General features: G+C 17.9%; 7 protein-coding genes across 7 annotated transcripts; 3 read left to right on the forward strand and 4 right to left on the reverse strand.

Annotated features, from left to right (window-relative positions):
- Window positions 1–693: 693 nt before the first annotated feature.
- Window positions 694–1,296, reverse strand: SRAE_X000122100 (Hypothetical protein; the record flags this gene model as incomplete). The annotated part of the gene is made up of 1 exon (XM_024646508.1): window positions 694–1,296. One exon carries the CDS (start codon window positions 1,294–1,296, stop codon window positions 694–696), a length of 603 nt encoding a protein of 200 aa, XP_024498684.1.
- Window positions 1,297–2,127: 831 nt separating this feature from the next.
- On the reverse strand, window positions 2,128–3,878 carry SRAE_X000122200 (DENN domain and dDENN domain and uDENN domain-containing protein; the record flags this gene model as incomplete). The annotated part of the gene is made up of 2 exons (XM_024646519.1): window positions 2,128–3,520; window positions 3,577–3,878. The coding sequence occupies 2 exons, from the start codon at window positions 3,876–3,878 to the stop codon at window positions 2,128–2,130; spliced, it is 1,695 nt and encodes a 564-aa protein (XP_024498685.1).
- A 2,176-nt stretch (window positions 3,879–6,054) lies between these two features.
- On the reverse strand, window positions 6,055–7,553 carry SRAE_X000122300 (Tubulin-specific chaperone cofactor E-like protein; the record flags this gene model as incomplete). Its single annotated transcript, XM_024646530.1, has 3 exons — window positions 6,055–6,108; window positions 6,172–7,350; window positions 7,401–7,553. The coding sequence occupies 3 exons, from the start codon at window positions 7,551–7,553 to the stop codon at window positions 6,055–6,057; spliced, it is 1,386 nt and encodes a 461-aa protein (XP_024498686.1).
- Window positions 7,554–12,692: 5,139 nt separating this feature from the next.
- Window positions 12,693–13,337, reverse strand: SRAE_X000122400 (Hypothetical protein; the record flags this gene model as incomplete). Its single annotated transcript, XM_024646541.1, has 2 exons — window positions 12,693–13,198; window positions 13,241–13,337. The coding sequence occupies 2 exons, from the start codon at window positions 13,335–13,337 to the stop codon at window positions 12,693–12,695; spliced, it is 603 nt and encodes a 200-aa protein (XP_024498687.1).
- Window positions 13,338–15,717: 2,380 nt separating this feature from the next.
- Window positions 15,718–17,755, forward strand: SRAE_X000122500 (Protein of unknown function DUF229 family and Alkaline phosphatase-like, alpha/beta/alpha domain and Alkaline-phosphatase-like, core domain-containing protein; the record flags this gene model as incomplete). Its single annotated transcript, XM_024646552.1, has 3 exons — window positions 15,718–16,169; window positions 16,220–17,222; window positions 17,267–17,755. 3 exons carry the CDS (start codon window positions 15,718–15,720, stop codon window positions 17,753–17,755), a joined length of 1,944 nt encoding a protein of 647 aa, XP_024498688.1.
- A 978-nt stretch (window positions 17,756–18,733) lies between these two features.
- Window positions 18,734–20,043, forward strand: SRAE_X000122600 (NUCB1; the record flags this gene model as incomplete). The annotated part of the gene is made up of 3 exons (XM_024646563.1): window positions 18,734–18,880; window positions 18,934–19,643; window positions 19,692–20,043. 3 exons carry the CDS (start codon window positions 18,734–18,736, stop codon window positions 20,041–20,043), a joined length of 1,209 nt encoding a protein of 402 aa, XP_024498689.1.
- An 880-nt stretch (window positions 20,044–20,923) lies between these two features.
- Window positions 20,924–21,401, forward strand: SRAE_X000122700 (Transforming growth factor-beta, C-terminal domain-containing protein; the record flags this gene model as incomplete). The annotated part of the gene is made up of 3 exons (XM_024646574.1): window positions 20,924–20,953; window positions 21,004–21,183; window positions 21,234–21,401. The coding sequence occupies 3 exons, from the start codon at window positions 20,924–20,926 to the stop codon at window positions 21,399–21,401; spliced, it is 378 nt and encodes a 125-aa protein (XP_024498690.1).
- Window positions 21,402–21,579: the final 178 nt, after the last annotated feature.

Genomic DNA, 21,579 nt, shown 5'->3' on the forward strand with positions numbered 1-21,579 from the left:
ATAATCTATTATTATAAATCTTTTATATATAATTATATTTTTAAGTACAATTTGATATTTCTAAAATAGACTGATGTTAAAAGACTTTTATTGCTTATTGTATAGATATTATAATATTAGTGTCTTATCATTTTTTTCATGTTTTATTCATATTACTTTTATAAAAATTATTTAATAATTACTAGCAAAATTTATGTTATGATCTAATTTAGGTAAAATAAATTTATATTTTAATTACTATACAAAATTGTATAATTCATTCTTTTTCATTATCTATAAATACTAATTATCACAAAAAAGTAATCAAAAAAAATTTTTTTTTTTATTTTTAATCTTTTGTCAATGAAAATTTTCTCCTCAGACGCATGATAATTTTGGTATATCTTAAAATAATATCAATATTACTATGTCATTATGTTGATAAGAAAGAGTTGCGTCAAAAAAAAAATGAAACATTTGTAATGTAATGGTAAATAAACTTCCGATCAAATTTAGTATAATTAATAATTATTATTTAAAAAGTTTTATGTCAAATAATTTACTTTCGATTAAAATCATTTTTTTAAATCATTAATTAATGTAATAATTACTTAAAAAAAAAGTTATTTATTAATGAAATTGATTGATGAAGTAAAAATTTTATTTAATCATAAAAAAAATCAAAAAATTATATTTCTAATAAAATTGATAATTTTAATTATACCTGTTACGTCTTTTAATTCTTTCTTCTCTCTTCCATTGTTTTAAATTTTTTGCGTTTTTATTTGCTTCATTTGTGGTATTTGATGATGGAATAATTATTGGAGTACACATTGGCATATAAGGATTATATGATCGAAGATATTGATTTGAAACACCTTTTGATGGTATAGATGTAGTATAATTTGATAATTTTTTACATTTTGCTTTAGCAGAATTAATAACATTAAGTTTTGCTTGATTAAAAACTTCTATATTTTCATATATTGGTTCTTCTATATTAATATTATTTGGACGAAAGGGTAGTGTAGCATTTATATTTATATAATGCTTATCATTACTTCCTGGTATATTAAAATCTTTCAAAATAAAAGATAAATTGTTTTTTTTTTCACAGCTATTAATATTGTTTTTTTCCAGTTTAATAAATTCTTTACAATGATCACATAATTGTAACTTGTCATAATCTTTATATGATAATGTATCAATAATTTTTTCTTTTTTTGGTGGATATATTGTAAAAAATTTCTTTTTTTTAACAATATAAAAATTATAATAATGATTTTCTTTTTTATTATTATTACTTGGTAAATACATATTGTTAAAAAAATAATAATATTTAGTCTCTAAAATAAATATAAAATTTTAGTAAGAAAATATATAAATATAAAAAGAAAATATGAACGTTTAAAATTTTTAACAACATATTAATTAATTTTATATATTTATTTAACAAAATAAATTAACGCAAATGAATTGGTAATAGAAAAGTTTAGTTAAAAAATTATATTTAATTAATCTTGGGAGGAGTAAACATAATGATATTGCCCTTACAATGAATTCATATAGATAATTACCATTTAGAATTGATATAAAAAAAACAAATTAAACAATACTTTATAAGAATCATTCATCAATTTTCATCTAAAATTAAGGTTATTACATTCAGTGTAATTTTTTAAATATCTTTGTGTATATATATAAACTTTAATAAAACATTTATATACATGTTTATTTTTTAATCAAACTGGGAGTTGGTTTATAAGATTATTTAAAAAAACAGAAAGATTACTTTTAAATTACATTAATTATATTGTTAAAATCATTCATTTTCAATTTAAATAAATAAGATTTAATTTTATTTAAAAAAAAAAAATAATTAACAATAAAGTATTGTATGGTTAATTAATTATTTATTCCTTGAATATAATACTTTTAAATACTTTACAAATGTAATAAAAAAAAAGAATATTTTACAAAATTTATATGCATTTTTTAGAAATAAATTTTGGCGTAAGTCGAAAGTATATATTATTTTTAAAAAAAAACATTAAAAACTTGAAATATAAAATATTACTTTTATAATAAAAATACTGTCTATATTTAGTAAAATAAATCTTAAGTAATAAATAATAGTTAATAGTATGTTTATTTAAACACGTCTTTAAGAATTTCTTGCATCTTTTCATCTGATATTAATGATTCTTTATTAAGAATTGATTCTAAAGTAATTTCATCCCTTTGAATTTCATTAGTTTTTTCTTCTTTTGATGAAATAGAATCAATTGTGTCATCATCAAATGTAATAAGATCTTCCTCAATTTTAGATTTTATACTATCATTATCTAATTTATTATCATCGTTATAAATATTTTTCGTAGGGAATGAATTTGTAACTAAATTTGGGAGATTAACGTTAGGAGATGTCTCTATTTTTGAGATATAATCATTGTCATTCTCTAAATATATAATAGAAGAAATAATTGATGGTGTTTTATTAAATTTTGAAAAACGTTTTTTTGACGACTCTTGTTTAGATGGTTTAGTTAAATCTTTTAAATTTATTTTAGTAAATTTATTTTTTATTGATGATATTGCATTTTCAACATTAATTTTTGTATTTTTTGATGATAAAATTTTATCAAGTTGTGGAATTATAGTACCACATTCTCTTTCAAAAACATCTTCACGTAATTTTCCATCATTAATTTTTTCAATTCTTTCAACTATAAATCTTTCAAAATACTGAACACCATCTTTTCCCATTAATTCTCTTATAAAATCTTTTAAAACAGGATGTTGCTTATCAATAAAAAGTTTTTTATTCCATAAACATTTTTTACCATTTAATTCTTTTAAAAATCCTTCCATATATTTACCAAATAATAAAACATTACAACTTAAAAATATTTTTGTTAAACTTTCTGTTAAAAAATTATCATGTAAATATTTGAGTTTATTTTTTAAAAATTCATGAATAGGAAATGGTAATGTATCATCATGGTGTGGTGAGATAATTGTTTTTTCATCAATATCAAAAATAACAACATCACCTAAAGTATCCATATTAACTGTGTCAAAAATTTCTTTATGAAGACCAATAATATATGGCATTGGTGCCATAAGAGTATCTACAAGTTTAGGAGGTAATATTGGAATAAATATACCCTGCCAATTAAAAGGAAAAAGTAAATGATCAGCAGCAAAACAACATGATGATACTTGACTTATTTTAGTACCTGTAAAAATTATACGACGTTCTTTAAGGAGACTAATATAATATATTTCCATATTATTTTCTGGCATAGCATTATAAAAATCCAATAATATTTGAGAATCTTTTATTGATGGCATTAAAACTTTACCTGGAATTGGTATTGCTAATTGATAAGGACCAGTAACAGTATATAAAACAGTATCAGGAATTGGGACACCAAAATTTTTTATAACTGATAAACTTTCTCTAGCATTACCAATATCATTTGTAACTTTTGAGATATAATTTAAAATTTTAACAAAAAATGCTTGCCAAGGTAATGTACTATAAAAATATATTTATTTATATAATTTTTATTATTAATATTATTATATATATACCTTAAAAAACACATACATGTTGATGTTCTTGGACTATAACGACTATGTCCAAATGTAAATTCTCCTTTACCATCAGTTAAAGCAAATGTAAAAAGTTGTATGGCATTTTCAATATTTGGTATAGTTTTCCATGGAAAAGCAAAATCTTTTATTGATCTTAATTTATCTTGATCATTGTAATCTTCAGGAAATTTTGTAATTTCATCTTTAATTATTATATCATTATTATCCAATTGTGATACACGAAATTCCAAGAAAACTTCAAATAATGTTGTAGGATTTTTTACTAATCTTGAAGACATCTTAAGTAATAGATAAATATTTTTCTTTTTATACCAAAATATATAATATAGTTTAACCAAATTATATTTTTTACAAGTTATATATTTGTTTAAAATATAATTTTGTTATATTAAAATTTAAGTTAAAAAATCCCTATATATAATTATATAATCATAGAACAAAAAAAAATAGTAAATATTAATTAATATTAATATTATAAAAAAAAATATTAATATAAATAAATGAAAATTTATATACTAAGAATAAAATATTATTCGTTTCAAGAATTTCTATAATAATCATAAAAATGGATAATATTTTTTTTTAATATTTAAAAGTTGTTCTTATTCTGTTATCACGAATAATATATATAATGTGCAAATGACGTGTAAAAATGTATTTTATTTTGTATTAAATTTATAAAAAGTAGACTATATAACAAAACAATTAATCATAACTTTTGTTTTTAATACATTATTTTTTTTTTACCAAAATTATATTATCATAAAATAAAAAAAAAAGTGTAAAAATATTATAAAAAAAAAAGATAATTTAATATAATTAGTAATAATAAAAAGATATTATTGTTAAATAACATATAACATATTAATTGTATCTAGCAATATAATTGATAAATATAAACATTGCTATTAAAAGGTATGAAATAAATATAATAAAAAAATTTTTATATATTTTTATATACAAATATCTTTTTAATGTTTTATTAAAGTAATTCTAAAGTAGTAAATATTATACAAAAGACATATACAATTTAGTTTGGTAAAGTATAATAATACAAGTATTTGGATAGATATTAGTGTTAAGAAAGAGAATGTGATTTGGACAATATATATATATATATATTTATATATGTCAACTTTATAATTTTGTATATAAAATAATATGAGAAAGTTTAAAAATGTTTATCGATATGAATATAGATTGTTTAAATGAAGTTTGTTAATGATAAAATAATTTTCATAAAATAATTTATCTATTTTCAATAAAATTGATATCTGGAATAAAGTATAATTAATAATATTATATAAAACATTATCAATATAAAAAGTATTTCATAAGATTATAAACTTGTATGATTTTAAAATGTAATAATAAAGTTTAAATTTATAATTATATAAATTTATTTGTGAATAATTAGAAAGAATAAATGAGGTTAATTTTATACAATATAATAGTATCAAAATTCTTTTTGTCACAATATTAAAAAATCATTACATTATGATCCATTTTATAAAAATCTTAATATGAAAAAATGATGATTTTGTTTGATTTTAATGTTATAAATTTGGTTGAAAAAATGACTAATCATTCTCATAGAAACCTATGATTACTTTTTTTTTCATTTATAATGCAAATTTTATTAGAATTGTTATAGAAATAAAAAAAAAATTATTTTGATATTTAATCAAAAATATAAATTAAAAATAAATGAAAAGAAATAGGAAACATAAATTTTTAAAATATGTAAAATAAGAAAATATATTTGTAAAGAGTAAATACTTTATTATATAAACAGAAAAGAACATTAAGTAGAATTAAAAATATAAGTAAATTATGGTAAAAATATTGTTGAATAAAAAAGAGAGTTAAAAATAGATAAATTTTGTTTTAATATTTTGTGATTAAAATATAAAAGTAAAAATAAAAATAGTTTTATATTTAAGAAAAAAATTAGAATATATCATAAGAACGGTATTTTTTTTTTATTGAAATAATATACAAACATAAATTATTTAGAAAAATTTAAGAAAGACGAAGTAAATATAAAGAGACATGTCAGATGATAATATATATTGCTTTGTACTTTGTTATAATAATATTTGAATAAATAATAATTTTTTAACCTTTTATGGAATATATAGTTTAAAATAAGATAAGCCACAAAAAGAAAAAATTATTTTAAAATTTATTTTAAAATGAACAAAATACTTACAATCATATTTATTATATAACATCACTTTTTTTTTATAAATTTTTTAAATTGATAAAAATTATAATATAAAATGATTTATATTTAATTTTCTTTTCCAATATTGTGCACATGTTAATAAATGATCAACATTCTTTTATATATGTACATATATATATAATATGATAGTATAGTAATTAAGTAAATCAATTTATTTTATTAAATTTATAATAATATGATATTAATTTCTTTATTTCGTAGTTTAATTATATACCTTCCATTATTTTATTTCTTTTTTTTGGAGATGTTGATAATTTTGACTAAAATAATATAATAAAAATTAATATTAAAATTAAAAAATTTTTATAGTTTTTTTCTTTTACCTGTACAATAAATTTATCACCATCCTCAATTTTAAGTAGTTTTAATTCTTGATTTGGGAATCTTAATTCTAATGGTCCTAATTCTTCTACAGCAACATTAAAATGAAATAAACGCATTTTATTAATACTTATTCCAGTAACTTTTTCTGAGTATCTCATTAATGCATAAACTGTTTTATTTAAATTAATATGTATATTACTATGATAATCATTTTCTTCACATATTAATATAACATTAGCTGCTATTTTAGGTGACAAATCAACTAAAGCTAAATCATTTAATTTTCCATGTTTTTTAATTAATTTATAATATACTTCTGGTCTTTCTTCTACTGGTTTATTTTTATAATAACGTATTAAAAATCTTTCAGCAGTAATTCTTTGATCAATATCTAATGTAGATCCATTTAAACTAGTAAGAGATATAATTCTTGGTATAAGTAAAAAATTGCGTTCTGTTAATGTATGTTGTTTAAGAACAGGATGATGCGTAAATTTTAAATTTGCTAATGATGGAAGTATTGATAAATTATCAATAGATTTCCATGAATTTATTTTACCATTTGTACAACAGAATGAATGAAGAGATTTTAAAACATTTTCTGTTTTTAATCCAGATTCATTACATTCTAAGTGTATTGTTTCAAAATCATTACCCGATAAATAGAAAGATTGAACATTTTGAAAGTGGCACATAATTTTGAGAACAGTAGACCAAGTTTTAATATGACAGTAATTAAGATGAAAAATTGATATACGTGTTGAAAAAATATCATTATAATTAATATTAACATCAAGACTGTCAAAATTATTATCTGATAAATGAAGTTCATTTAAATTTGGGAAATAACTCAATAAAATTTTTAATGTTTCTAAAGGTAAATTAATCCCATTTAATATAAGTATATGAAGCGTAAATGATTTTGGCAGTATAGTATTTAATACTTTTTGTATTGGATTATAACTAATATTTAATATTTTAAGAAGTGACATATTTTGAAAAAGTATGTCTATAAATTTCCAATCTTTAATATTATTCCATGCTAAATCTAATTCAGTAACATTTTTAACCATTGAAGCAAATCTTTCCTCATCACCAATACAACTAATATTTGTTCTATTAAGTACTACAAGTTCTAAACATTGTTTAACAGCCAAATGACAAGGGCTCATTCCAAACTAAAAAATAAAAAATTTAATTAATAAATATTAATTAAAATATAACATACCATATCTATAAAATCTAAATCATGATTATTATCTAAATATTTTTTTTCCATTTGAAAGACAAGACTTTCATCATTGAGGTGACCATCAGAATCACACTCATCATAATACTGAAGATCTTCATCAGAAATGATACCAGAACTACTAGATGACATTATTACGTTACGTTTATTTTACGTTAAAAAAAATTATAATTATATAATTTCTTTCTAAAAATAAAAATATATTAAAAAAAATAGTAGAAAAAATTTCTTTATTATTACTTAATTATCATTCTATTATTATTTTTTTTTAATATTTTTAAGCAAATCAAAGTCTAATAAATATTATTATTATTATTAAATAATCAACTGATTTAAGTAAAATGTAAACTAATATATATATATATATATATATATATATATATTAAAAGAAATATTATTATCATTATATAAATATAGAGATGGATTTTATAAATAAATTAATAAAAGTCACATAAAATTTTACTTGATAATGAAAATTAAAAATGTAGTTAACATTTTCCCTGTCAATTCATTTAAAATTTTTAATAAAATCATGAATTTAATGACATATAATTAAAAATCAATAAACATAAATAATTATTATATTTTAAAGCTTTTGATAACATAACAAATAGTAAGAGACAAAAACAACATGATATAAACTATTATAAAGGTAACAAAGTTTATCTTACTATTAAGTAAACAAAAGTTATTTATAAGATAAAGAGAAAGAATATAATATTGTTTTAAAATTGTTGAAATATTATTTAGTTGGAAAACCATGATATAAAGAAAATATTGAATTTAAGAGAAAAAATTTTTTTATTTATTTATATAAAAAGGATTAAAAAATATTAAGTATTTTTATGAGAATTTTAAAATATTTAATAATTAAATAAAATATTATATTTTTTAAAAATGTTATATGACTTGTAAAGAAGAATCATAAATTAGTATTTTTAAATATTATGTTAATATAATAACCAAAATAAGAATAAAATTTGATAAATGAAGGATAAAGAAGGTAGAAGATGTATCAAATTATGTGTATTATTTAAAAACCATTAATTGAAGTACACAGAAGATGTCTAATGATAAGTATTTTCTTTTAATAATTATAAATTTATAAGTTCTTTTCACACACTATCAAAAGATAAATGATTATCCATAAGATGAAAATAATATATGTATTTAAACAATTATTTTCTCACATACATAGTATTCCTTTTTTTGAAATGTTTGAATATTTATAGAAAAAAAAAAGAAAAGAAAATATCTAAGCATATAATCTTTGATCATGTTTTTTTGTCTGAATGTATTTATTTTAAACATTAAAATTTAGAAACATAGTTTTTTTTTTTACAAGAATATCTTCAAAATAGAAAAATATTTTTATCAAAGATACTTTTGAAAATAAATATAAATTGTTGTTTTTTTTTAAAAATAATTATTAAAAGTTTATTCACTTAAAGGAAAATAAAATTGATAAATAAAGCTTGTGATAAATGTACTATGGTATTGTGAGTAATTTTTGATTAAATATTTTTCAAATATTATTTGAATATGTATCTTTGTGGAAAGATGAGAGACTTAAATAACATTAAAGTTAACATTCGTGCCCTCTATAATAAGAATAATATTTAAATTCAAATTTTACATTCTAACAGCTTATTTAATATATGAAAAGTTACATTATACGCATAGTCATTACTTGTTTACGCTAAAATACAAATTTCATCAATTGAAAATATCTTCAAATTTAGAGAAAAAAAATATAGATATAAAATTTTATCAGAGAAACTAAATGTAATGATAACAAGGAAGCATTAAAAAAGAATGAAAAAAAAAAGATATTCAGTAAATAATAATGGGTGAAGAATGGTAGATTAAAACAAAAAAAATAAAATAAAAAACATATCCATAAACTTTTTTAACTATGAATTTAAAATTTATAGTAAATTATTAAAAAAAATGATATTTAAGAAAAAAAAAAGTATAAATAAATATTTAATAGATGTAAATTCTTGAAAACTAAAAGATAAAAGTTAATATTAAAATAAATAATAAAAATAACAACAATATAATTTGATAAGATTTATTAATACTTTGTAGCTTGTTAAACTCTTTATTTACTATATTATAAAAATATCAAAATTGAAGCTTCTTAAAGTTTACAGATTAAATTAGCTTAAAATTTTATACAATTATAAAGTAGAGAAGTAATAAAATTTGATAAACAATACTGCTTTAAAATATATATATACATATATAAATTATATTTGTTAATTATATATTAATTTAGTTTAAAACATTAATTAAAATAACTAATTGTTCTGAAAAAAAAAAATTTATTAATAAATACATATTTTGTAAATAATTTTTAAAAATAAATACTCTTTAATTTTTGTTACATTGAATATCTAAAAGAAAGATTTTTATTCGATAAAAAATATATATTTGAGTAATAAATAGTACGATTTTATTTTTAAAACTGAACATTGATTAAGTCAAATTAATGATATTATCTTATATGTTGTAAAAAGGATATCATTCAAATTAATTTGTATTTCCTTTTAATGACAGGTACATTTAGTGTAATTATAATTTACTATTATAAAATAATAAAAATAAAATGTATTTTACCTCATATATTTGAATAAAATTATATTTATAATATAATTTTTTGTATATAAAATTATATCCTACATTTATTAATAATTTATTAAAATTAATTTTTTTAATATTGAAAAAAATATATATATATATTTAAAACTTAAAAGATAAGGTGTAATATAAATAAAATATTTGATAATTTGTAAAGTTTAGTGAATCAAGAATATGTTATGAAACATATATGGCCAAAAAGTTTTATAAAAGTATAGAAGACATTTTATAAAAGTATATTTAAAATTTCACGTGACAATAACTTCTTTTTAGAAGAGACAATATGTCTGAAGTTAAAAAGTATTCAATTGATAAAGCATTATTTGTTAAAGAGTTAAAAGAAAACATGTTTACCTGTTATTTATTTTGAATAATAAGGTGAACTGTCATATGGTGATTTTATAAATAAAATAAATAATAATGAAAAATAATATTATAATGAAGAGAATATAAATTTAAAATAAAAGTATACATTATTTAAAAATTATTATCAATAAATTATTTGGTAAAAGAGATGAATTTTAACAAAAAGAAAAAGACAAAGATTTTATAATTAGATTTTTATGAGAAGCAAATTAGGTGAAGAAGAATTATATATATATATTTTGATATATAAAATGATGTTGTATATGTAAAGGAAATATACACGATCAGCTGATTATATGTTTACTCTTTATTTATCAATACTATTCTTTTTTAATTGACAATTAAAATGACTGATTAAAATATTTGAGGTTTATTTTTAAAATTACTTTTATATGATACAAAGAAAGAAAAAGAATAAAATTTAAAATATTATATAAAAATCTTATATATATATAACATATAATATAAATAAAAAGGAACTTGTAATGTTAATACTATTTAGTTATGTGCGTATATAATGATATTAAACAATATATATATTATTTGCTTTTTTTACTTATATTTTTAAATATTAAATAAATTTTAATATTTAAATTATATGTAATAAGAAATCTCTTTGTAAAAATTGTGTTGAAAAACATAAATTTTACACTATCATGAACAAAATAATGTGTTAATATTAAAAAAAAAAACAATTTAAAAACGATTTTAAATTATTTTTATATACAATAATGCTAAAAAAAAAATATTTTTAAACATTTAAAAAGAAATGAAATTTTTATTAAAAGATTTAATATCGTCACATGATAGCTTATAATAATATAAATTGCTTCAGATTGTTAAAATCAACATACTTTTAAAAGTGTAAATAAGAATAAATATATAATTATTTTTTATGATTATTAAATTATTATATTTATATTTTTTTTTATTTTAATGAGTTTGAAATTTCTATGAACTAATATATGATAAATAAAAATGTTATTCTTTATTTAATATTTGATGAGTATAATTTTAACAATGCATTTTAATTGCTTTTTTAATAGTTTAATTTTTTTTTTTTAAAAAAAAACTAATCCACTAAATTTTAGTAAATCTTTTAATACTATATAATTTTAATAATTATATATTACGATAGATCATTGACATATTTGACAAGAAATGTTGATTTTTTGTTAAAAAAAACTATATATATATATATATATTTTAAAAATCTTTTTTAAAAATTAATTGTTTACTATATCTTTGATGCTTCAGTAAACAAGTTAAAAAAATCATTAAAAGTTATGTTGTGTCACAAAAAAAAAGTGATAGTTTATTAGTTATAATAGGTAATAAATTTTTATTGTACTATGTCATATCCTTTTATTTTTGTTTGAATAAACAACCTGTATTATATTTGTGCTTAATAAATTGAAAAGCCATTTAACATAGACAACAATTATTTGTTAATGTTTAATTTTAAAAGATTGGAGTATTATTTTAAATTATGGAATTATATTATAAATCAACGAATACAAAAAAAAAGTATTTTGAATTATAAGTATTATATTTTAACTACAGATGATATTTTTCAACATTTGTTTTTAAAGAAAAAGCTAATAATAAAAATTTATTGTTTAATGGTATATTGTCAAATAAACTACAAGATATTGTAAATAAATACTTTGAAAGAATCGTTTAAAGAAAAAACAATTAAAATATTTATGTTATTTTTGTTAAATTTGTTGTTTTTTTTTTTATAATGTAAAAGACTTCAAATAAAATATACAATAAATACAAAATATCACAAAATAATTGCGATTTATTTTTAAAGTAACACTTAATTTTTAATTATAAATATAAAATATTTACCTCAATAAAATACATAAAATTTTGAAAATATTAATTTGATAATATTATATCTTTTTTATTTAAATTTTAAATTAAACTAAGTAATTTAAAAAAAAATTAAATTTAACATTTTTTTTTTCTCTAAATTAAAAGTTTCTTAAAAAAATTGTATCAATTTTAAGTCGTTTTTTAAATAGCCACGATTATTTAATTATCTTGTTTTATATATTTATAAAAAATGAGTCATTTCAAAAAGTTTTCCTATTTTACAATGTTTTTTTAAATATATAAATTTTTAATAAAAAAAATATTATAACTATATTAAAATACTTAGAAAGTGTATTTAAAATTATAATTTATTTAGTATTTAATAGAATTGTAAGTAAAAATATAAGCCAATTTAAAATTATATAGAGAAAAATTTTCTAATTAATAAGAATAATTTTTCAACGCAAATACACAGAAAGAAGATAAAATATTACATAGACTTTCCATTGATTTTTCATTGTTACAGTCCATGAGTAATGTTGTAAATTGATCATTCACAAATGCTTTGATTTTCATCAATACAACTTCATATTTTTCCTTTTCCTCTTCAGATCTTGAATTTATGGTGTCTAATATTTTTGAAACATCACTTAAACAACGAGTTAGATTTTCGTCGATAAAATTAGCACCACTTTCTTCAGAACTCTTTTTTTTATTTTTCAAAATTCCTTTTAGAGGATAATTGAATGTTGGTTTTTGTTCCCTTTGGTACTTCTTTTCGAAAGCATTTATAATTTCATTGCAGACACTGTTGTTATTTCCAGTGCCTGCACAGCTTTCAGTTATTGAAGTTATTGTTGTATCACCAAAGCTTATACTTTTTTTTATTTTATTAGATTCTACTTTCTTTTCTTGAGATGTTGATTTAGAATCATTATCATGGTTCTCTAAATTTGAATAAATAATTTTCTTAGTAATATATAACTTACCTTTATTTTTTTTAATAGCTTTTGATTTTTTTAATACTTTGTTAGTATTATTTGACTTAGATGCATTTTTTGATGAATTGCGGGTTTTAACGGCCATAATGTTAATAATGTAATGTAAATAGAAAAGAAAAAAATAATGAAGAAAAAAATGAAAATTGCCCAATATATCTTACAAAATCATCATTTTATTGTTGTCAATTCGTTTGAAAAGTAGCATTTCATCGAAATATTTCTTTTCATTTTTCTGAAATTTAAAATAAAATGACAAATTTATCATTATGTATAAATTTCTCATAGATACAGATAAAATAAAAAAAGTTTAATATGGAGTTGAAAAATTTGTTATAATTTAATTCCTGATAGTTATAAAAATAATTATGTCTTCAGAAATATAGAATTTTTATTATATCTCAAACCAAGATTAAGTTAGAAAAAAAACTTATTTAAACAAATTAATTTTTAACATAATTAAATCTATTTTTATTTATTAATAGTAAATTAAAAAAAAATTTTAACATTAATTTGTAAAAGAATATTTCAAAATAACAAAATATTTATATATTGTAATTAATAATTTTTAGAATAGAATAAGATATATCAACTAAATAACATGAAAAAAATTTTTTTTAGAAAAAATAATATTAAATTATTTCTAATAATTTACTGATATATATGTTAAAACGTGAGCAAAATATATTAAATATTGTTTTTTTTATAACAAAATATTTTAGTTTTTATAAATATATATTTATTTTAAATATCTTGTCTTATTTTTAAAGAACAATCAAATACAATTATTAAATTAATTAAATTAAGAAAGACTTTTCTGATTAATGTACTTTGTTATAAAATATTGTATTATTATAAACTTTTAATTTTCATTTAATATTTTATTGAAGAATATTATAAGAAAAGAGTTTTTTAAAAAAAAATTATACATATGCAATTATTAATTTTGAACCATAGTTTAATATATTTAAAAAAAAAATTATCTTAGAAGATATAATAACTTTTTTGTATAAATAACTTATACATTTTTTTCTTTAGAAAAAAATTTATATAATATTACTTATCTTTTAATTTTTTATTCTAAAAATTAATTATAATATATTCTATTTAAGATAGAAAAATTATTTTTAGTTACATTTTTATGTTTTATCATGACATTTATAATATTCTTTATTTTGAATGTATGTACATCACTTTATGTTAAAATTCTATATAAAAATAAATTTTATGTTTGCGGGTTGTTAACTTCTATTCATTTATAAGTTACTTTAATATAAAGTAGTAATATTATTTGAACGTAATATATAAATGATTTAAATAAAATACTTATTGTATTAAATAATAAAATTATTTTTTTTTTGTTTTTTATATATAATTGTGATTAATTAAGTTGTATATTTAAAAAAAAATTCTTAAATATCGTTTATTAAAAATGTAAAAATGGATAATTATTATTTTTAAAAATAAAAACCAAACATTTGATTTATTATTATTAAATGGATTTTAAAATATTAAAAAAGATAAAATATTTCGATTGACATAATATTTTTGCACTTAAAAAGATATTGAATACATAATGAATTTATTTTATTTTATTACTCTCTTTTTAATATTTTAAATTAAAGTAATTTACAAAAAAAAAAAACCCTAAGAAATATATTTTTCACACAAATATTTAAATACAATTTAAGAGGAACATTATCAGTAAAATATTTGCCTTTAAGTTAAAAAGTATATATATGAGTTTTTTTTGATCTTTTATAAAGATAATATTTTATATCTTAAAAAATTTTATACTATTTAATATGTCTTTAACTGTAATGTGTTAATATTAAACATAACTCTTTGATTAAAAGTACTGTAACTATATCTATTAAGTGATATATATATATAGTAACAAAATATATTTATTATTAATATATAAAACATTAACTTTAAAATAAATATTTGAAAATTTTTAATATATTTATAAATCTTTTTTAATTTACATTTTTATAATAGAATATTATATCTTTATGATGTTACTTTTCTATTTAATTAATATATATATATCATACTTCCTTCTTCTAAAAAAAACTGAATATAAATAACTTTTTTAAATTATTTTATAAATCTCCATCATAAAATGATATTAATTTTTTTCTTGATATAAATTACATTTAAAAATTTTTTTTATGAAAGTTTTCTTGGAAATTTTTTTTGGCAAATATTAATTAAAAAAATGATAAACAGATGTATTTACAAATTAATTCCAAGAAAAGAGAAATAATTTTAATTCTCTTTATGCTTCTTAATCTTTCTTATGAATCATTTTTTTTTATATTTCTTATCTATTTATTTCAAAAATATTTTTAATTTTAAATTTATAAATATTCTAAAATTTTTAGAATATTTTCAAACAACAATTTTATAAAATGGTTTATTTTTTAAGAAACATATATAGAAACAATATGTTTTTTAGTATGTTTATGGCTATATTTATTGTATCCTTAATTTTGGGACTTCTTATACTTTCTTTATACTTTAAACATGAATTAAAAACAGATAATTTTATAAGAGAAGATTCTTTAAAAGTTGTTCATGTTAAGCATTCATTACATGAAATGAAAGAAAGAAATTGTATTTTACCTAAACTTGATATTTGGAATTTATTTATTGGATCATTTATTAAAAAAAATAATAAAATATATTGTACAATTGAAAAAATTGATGATTGGTTATTTTTTGATAGTAAAGAACAACAATTAAAGATATCTGATGATATGAAAAAATATGAAAATAATTTAAAATGTACAATTAAATATATTAATAGCCTTAATAATACACATTCAAATATAACATATAATAAGTTTCCAATAAAAGATTTAAAAAGTGATTTTTTTGATGTTAAATGTAATATTAATGGAACAGACAATGAATGGTATGTTAAAATTATTATATAACTATTATTTATACATTATTTATTTTTAGGTCTAAATATTTCATGAGAGCTATTTTGAATAGTGAGAAAGTTGAAAAATTAAGAAAATTAAAAAAGCCTGATAATTGGACTGGTTGGAATGTACATATAATTAGTTATGGCTCCCTTTCACAGATGTCATATAAACGTTTTTTGTCAAAATCATTAAAATTTTTTGAAAAAAATTTAGAAGGATTTATTATGGAAGGTTACAATACTTTAGGAAATCAAACATTACAATCATTTATTCCTTATTTTACTGGAAAAAGTGAATTAGAATTATTAAAAATTAAAAATTTATATAATGAAAATTTAACTGTAAATGATGTTTATTCATTTGTTTGGAGTAATTTTTCTGATATTGGTTATGTTACACTTTTTGGGGAAGATAAATTTAAAAATTCAACATTTTATGATTATTTTAAAAATCAACCAACTGATCATATTTTAGGTACATCTTTTAAATATACTGAAAATGTTTTTGGTGATTATTGTTTTAGAGATACAATGCAACACAAAGAATGGTTAGATTATTCTACAAGTTTTATTGAAGCATACAATCATTTTAATATTCCAAGATTTAGTTTTTTACATCATTCTTCATTAACAAAAAATTATTTAAAAAATGTTGAAAATATAGATGATGATTTGTATGAGTATTTAAAATATAATTACAACAACGGAAATTTTAAAAATGATTTTATTATTTTAATATCTGATAATGGATTTATATCAAATGAGTTTAGAAATACTCAACAAGGACGTCTTGAAGAACGATTACCTTTTCTTGGTATTCGTTTACCAAAAAATATTAATAATAAAGAATATAAAAAAAAATTATTAAGAAATTTAAATTTTAATAGAAATACATTAACAACACCATTTGATATTTATACAACATTACTTGATATTTTATCACTTCCTAATGATTATAAACTTGATATAGAACAAAAGATGGATAAAAGAGGTTTATCAATTATAAAACCTATTCATAAAAATAGAAATTGTTTAAATGTAAGTTTTTTTTTATTTATTATATTTTATTACTTTTATATAAGGCTGATATTGAATTACATTGGTGTACTTGTATGGAATGGAAAAATATTCCAAATAACACAAAATATACTGATGCTATAATTGTATTAGTTAAAAAATATATAACAGAAATAAATAAACTTTTATTGACTGAATCAAAATATTGTTCTCAATTAAAATTAGATAAAATTGTTAGTGCAAAATGGTTAGTTCCAAATAAGGAAATATTAAGTAACAATAATTTGTTAAATAAAAATGATTTTAAGTCAAATGATAACGATTTAATAGAAATTAGTGAATCAACATATAAAATAAAATTTATTACACAACCAGGTGGAACAAATTATGAGATTACTACGCATTTGAACTTTTTAGACACAAAAATGTATGTCAATATGTGGAATCTCACTAGTCTTAACTCGCAATATGACTTTAGTCATTGTATGAGGGATAAAGTAGACAAATTACTAAATTATTGTGTATGCTATGATAAACATAATGATAAGAATTAAAATTTATATATATTTAAATTTGATACTTTAATTAAATATTTTAATAAGAAGAAATATAAAAAAAAATTTAACTTAATTTTACACTTGTGTGTTTGTAGAAATTAGGACATTATATTATTAATATAATCGCATATATATTTTTATTATTTATCATTGAAGGTTATCTTTTATATATTATATATTAATGAAATATTTCCACTTTTAAACTTTTGACTTCTTCTTTAATTTTACCTTTTTATTAATTACTTTTTTTTAATATTAAAAACAGTTATAAATATTGTTAATGATTTCTTATATTATTGTTATAAATAATTTATATTTATGCTTAACTCATTTAATTGATCAATAATATTTGCTTATGATAATAAAACATTTTCCATTTTTAATATTATTGTCCTCAATTTTTGCTATTTGTTTTTACAATACTATCATTTATATATATAATTTATATAATTAAATATATATTAAATTTGTTAAATTTAAATTAAATTTTGTTAGAATTTATAAAATTATTAAAGTACACAATTTTGACATTTTCCTAAATACACGATGTTCCATCTTAAAGATATTAAAATTATATTTTTAAATTCTATAAATAAATATTTTTGTTCTTTAAAACATATAAATATTTAAATAATTAACTTTTTTTTTTAATATTATTATTTGTATGATTATAAAATATTTATATTTATTATATTATCATTTTAAATATTAATATTAAAATATTAATTTGTTTATTCTTATTTTCTACTTTAATATAAATAAAACATTTTCATCAAAAATTCTATTATATGTGTCTTATTCTATATACATAATCGATTTTAATGACATTGTTTAAAATAACAATTTTTAAAATTTTTTATTTATCATGATTCATTTAATAATATTGAAATATTATCAATAAATGGTTATATTTATCAATCTTTAATATTATATTATTTATATATATATAAGTATATATAAATTTATTTTTTTAGAATGAAATTTCTATATTTCTCTATTAACTTTTTCTTATTACTAATATTAGTAGTTAATGTTATTGCACCACCTCCACCAAGAAAAATTGAAGAAAAAGTAGAAGAAAAAATAATAGAAGAAAAAGAATTTGACGAAGATGACTTACCGGTATGTTTTTTAATATTTTTTAACTAACAAAATATAAAATAATCTTTTTAAAGAAATATGAATTTCATTACTCAAAATATTTAGAAAAAATTGTTCAAATATTAGAAAATGATCCAAGATTTAATGAAAAATTAAAAACACTTAGTGAAGAAGACATAAGATCTGGAAAAATTGCTGATCATTTTGATGTTATTTCAAAGGATGTTGCTGAAGAATTAACAAAAGCTAAACTTCAGGAAGTAGAAAGATTAAGACAAGCTATATTAAAAGAAGTTGAAGAAGGTAAAAAACCTCATAATATAAAAGCACCAGAACATATTGATATTGATCAATTAGATAAATTTCATGCTGAAGATTTAAGAAAACTAGTTAAAAAAACTTTTGAAGATATGGATGAAATTGATAGGCAACGTAAAGAAAAATTTAAAAAATATGAAATGGAAAAACGAGCTAAGTATGATCATGAATTAGCTAAATTACCTGAAGAGGAACGTAAAAAATTACAAGAAGAACATGAAGCAGCAAAAAAAAGACATCAAGATCATGAAAAATTAAATCATCCTGGAGAACGTCGTCAATTAGAAGAAGTTTGGGAAGAAAAAGATCATATGGATAAAGAGAATTATGATCCCAAAACATTTTTTGCTCTTCATGATTTAAATGGTGATGGATATTGGAATATTCAAGAATTAGATGCTTTGTTTCAATTAGAATTAGGTAAAATGTACAATGAAAGTAATCCTGATGATGATCCAAAAGAAAAGTAAGTTATTATTTTATTATTTAAAAAATAAAATAAAAAAAATTTTAGAATGGAAGAGATGCATAGAATGCGTGAACATGTTTTAAATCAAATGGATACAAATAAAGATAAAATGATATCAATGGAAGAATTTTTAGCTGATAGTGAAGCTCAAGCTTCTACACCATCACCAGAAGGTTGGAAAGCACTTGATGAAACTAAAATATATAGTGAAGAAGAATTACAAGTATTTGAAGAACAACTAGCAAAAGAAAATAATTGGGGACCTGATGCTTATAAAATTGAATCAACTATAGCTCCACCAACAACAACACCACTAACAATTGTTCATGGTTCACAACAACAACAACAGCATATTCCTGAACAAAATCACAAAATTGATCCTGTAATGGGTATTTAAATAAATATTTTTGACCAATAACAATGAAGAAAAACTTAGATAATGTCAATATTAAGTATTTTTTATATGTATTTATTAATACCATAAAAATAACTAAATAATTAAGTTTTGTATAGCATTTTTTTTTGGATATATCAATTTATATATTTAAAGTATTATTTATATGCAAAATAAACATGATTTAATTAAAATAAAGACAAATATTTTATATTAATTACTTCTAAATTTTATATTTAAGAAAATCATTCCATTAACCACAGTTATTATCTTAAAATTATTTTAAAAATATCTCTATTATACTTTTGATAATTGTATAAAAATATTCTTTAACATAAAAATTTTTTTTTATAAATTATAAATATAAAATGTATAATGTTCTTTAAACAAATTTATTTAATATCATTATATATATATATATTTTTTATAAAGTATTGTTATTTTTTAAAATGATTATCAAATGGCACAGAATAATGCACTAGTTCAAATATTAAACTATAAATATATGTTCAATTTAATGAAAGTATACTTGATAAGAGGTTGATAGATAAAATGATCAAAAAAGAAAGTGCAAAAGCTGTTTTAATGGCCAACCTTTTAAATTTATCCAAGAATAAGAGAGGAGTTTATTACAACATAAAACTATATTATGATTCAAGTACAATTTGAGTCTAAGTTCAAAATAAATGTATATAATAAAGAAGAGACATTGTCTATACATTAAGATAAATTAACTTTTTCATCTTATCATTTTATATATGTTAACGCCTACCTATAAAATTTATATTATTATATAAAGAAAACATATTTTAAGAGATTTTTTAAGTCAATTTTTTATCAAACGCATTATAATATATCACAAAACATATTTAATTGTATTACAATGGCAAATTATTATATATTTTTTATTTTTGTAAGTTTTTAAAAAAATATTTTTAAAAAATAACATTATATATATTATAGTTAAACTTATTAAAGTTTGCTTTTTCATTAGAAAATGGCAATGGTTGTGATGCAAAAAAAGATGGAAAATCATGTTGTCGATTCAGTCATTTTGTTAATCTTCACAAAATTGATCCCAATATTATTGCACCTCATAATATAAATATTGGTTATTGTGGTGGTAATTGTAGTCTTAGAGATGTATGTTAAAAATTTTTTTATTATTATTTTTGTAAATATTTTTTTTTTAGAATATAACAAATAATGGTCTTATTAGATTCGCAGCATTAAAAGATCTTTTTGTTGGTTGTTGTCATCCAAAAACTTTTCTTCCTTTTGAAATACTTAAAAGAGATAAATTTGGAATCACACTTGAATACCATGCAAATTTATATACTTATAATTGTCGTTGTGGTTAATATTATTTGGAATTGTTGCAAAAATATATAAAAAGAATTTCTCTTTTATTCTCAATTTTTTTTTATGTTTTTTTGTTATGCAAAAAAAAAAAATATAAATTTAATTGAAAATTGATAAATATTAATAAATTATATTAGTTGAAAAAAGTTTTAAAAATATTAATTTTGAACACATATA

Source organism: Strongyloides ratti, scaffold srae_chrx_scaffold0000002, assembly GCF_001040885.1.
Source record: "Strongyloides ratti genome assembly S_ratti_ED321, scaffold srae_chrx_scaffold0000002".
NCBI classification, from domain to species: domain Eukaryota; kingdom Metazoa; phylum Nematoda; class Chromadorea; order Rhabditida; family Strongyloididae; genus Strongyloides; species Strongyloides ratti.